General features: G+C 46.6%; 1 protein-coding gene across 1 annotated transcript; it reads left to right on the top strand.

Annotated features, from left to right (window-relative positions):
• Positions 1 to 458: 458 nt before the first annotated feature.
• Positions 459 to 1016, top strand: DQ04_18511000 (hypothetical protein; the record flags this gene model as incomplete). The annotated part of the gene is made up of 1 exon (XM_009317715.1): positions 459 to 1016. One exon carries the CDS (start codon positions 459 to 461, stop codon positions 1014 to 1016), a length of 558 nt encoding a protein of 185 aa, XP_009315990.1.
• Positions 1017 to 1413: the final 397 nt, after the last annotated feature.

Below are 1413 nucleotides of genomic sequence, written 5' to 3'. Positions count from 1 at the left end.
TCCCAACTACGTCTTCCTCTTTTCCCCACAGAGTCACACACAAGGAAGCAAAACAATTTTGTGACGTCCTCAAACCTCAGAGCCACTTCCCGGAGACCATCGTACAGAACCCTTCCTTTTTTTCATTGGCATTCATCAAAAGTACCTCCAATCAACATAGCATCAACGAAGGCTGCGATCACCTCAACAAAACCCACATCATCAGTCGTAACGAGGAGCAGCAAAACAACTGCAACGACACACCAATATAGGAGAACGACGCCTTTCTTCCGCAGTGGAGCCGCCTAACATATTCTCGAAGAGGATCAGCACCGCACAAGAGAAAACCAGCATTTATTTACACCAAAGAAAGTGGAGGTGAAGAGCAAGAGAACGTGTAGTGTTCTCTTACTGAAAGCAGTAGCAGGTCGACACACACACGCGCACACACATCATGCCTCAGTGGGCAATGCATCTGAATGACGACGCCACTTGCGAATACTGGCGACAGGCAATGGAAGGTGCATTACCCGAGTGGAATTGGCATGTCAAACAGCTGCAAGAGGCATGGGAAACACAGCCTACATAACCATAAAGGAGAAGGAATCACAGAGACACAAATGTCTCCCACGAGCCCACACAAACGTCTGGAGTTATTCTGGCTCCCTGTCTCAAAGCTGTCACACTCCAGTTTAGTACAGCGAGGTGGCGATGAACCAGAGCATGGATGTTGCCATGTTGATGAATCTTTTTCGGGGCCTGCTGAATGGTTGGAAGGCATTGCAGCGGAAATACAGTGCCATCCTCGCATTCATCAACAAAACAAAAAGAGATGGTTGGTACACACCTCCCTCAAGAGATTGAATCACATTCCAAGCGGAGGAGTCATAACAAGGCAGAGTGGCGCTAGTCGAACTTCAGGCACCTCACAACACATAGCATTGGGTGACCCGCGTTGCACAGTCCGTAGTAGTAAGAAGGCCGCAGAGCTCCTTCTCCTGCCTACTCGAATAGAAGACAACACCAAAAAAGCGTGACAAGCATAAAGTGGGAGGTTGAACGGGATGCAAACAAATAAGCGCATGGCTCAGTCCACAACATTCACTCCAATGAGAGAGAACCTTCCCATTTCACACGTTCCATTCTTACTTCCCATGCGCTGCTTACAACATTTCGAGAAGCCACGCCCAAGGATGGGCAAAAATTATTTCTTTTCTTTTTTTAAACAAAACATGAGGGCTTTCGTTCGATTAATCAGATCCTCCCAATGCAAAAAGCAACAACCCGAAAAGGCAAAAAAAACGTATTTTATTACCTCTCCAGTTTTTTTTACCACATGAAGCGCAAAAAAGATTCGCGACCGAACATCGTCCCCTACCCCAAAAAAAGTTACTTTTGTGTTTCCGGCACATACGAGTATTAGTGTTTTTCCTC

The sequence above is a fragment of the Trypanosoma grayi genome, assembly GCF_000691245.1.
Source record: "Trypanosoma grayi strain ANR4 Tgr_1851_V1, whole genome shotgun sequence".
NCBI classification, from domain to species: domain Eukaryota; phylum Euglenozoa; class Kinetoplastea; order Trypanosomatida; family Trypanosomatidae; genus Trypanosoma; species Trypanosoma grayi.
The sequence above is the reverse complement of the archived record's forward strand: the minus strand, read 5'-3'. Positions and strand labels throughout refer to the sequence as shown.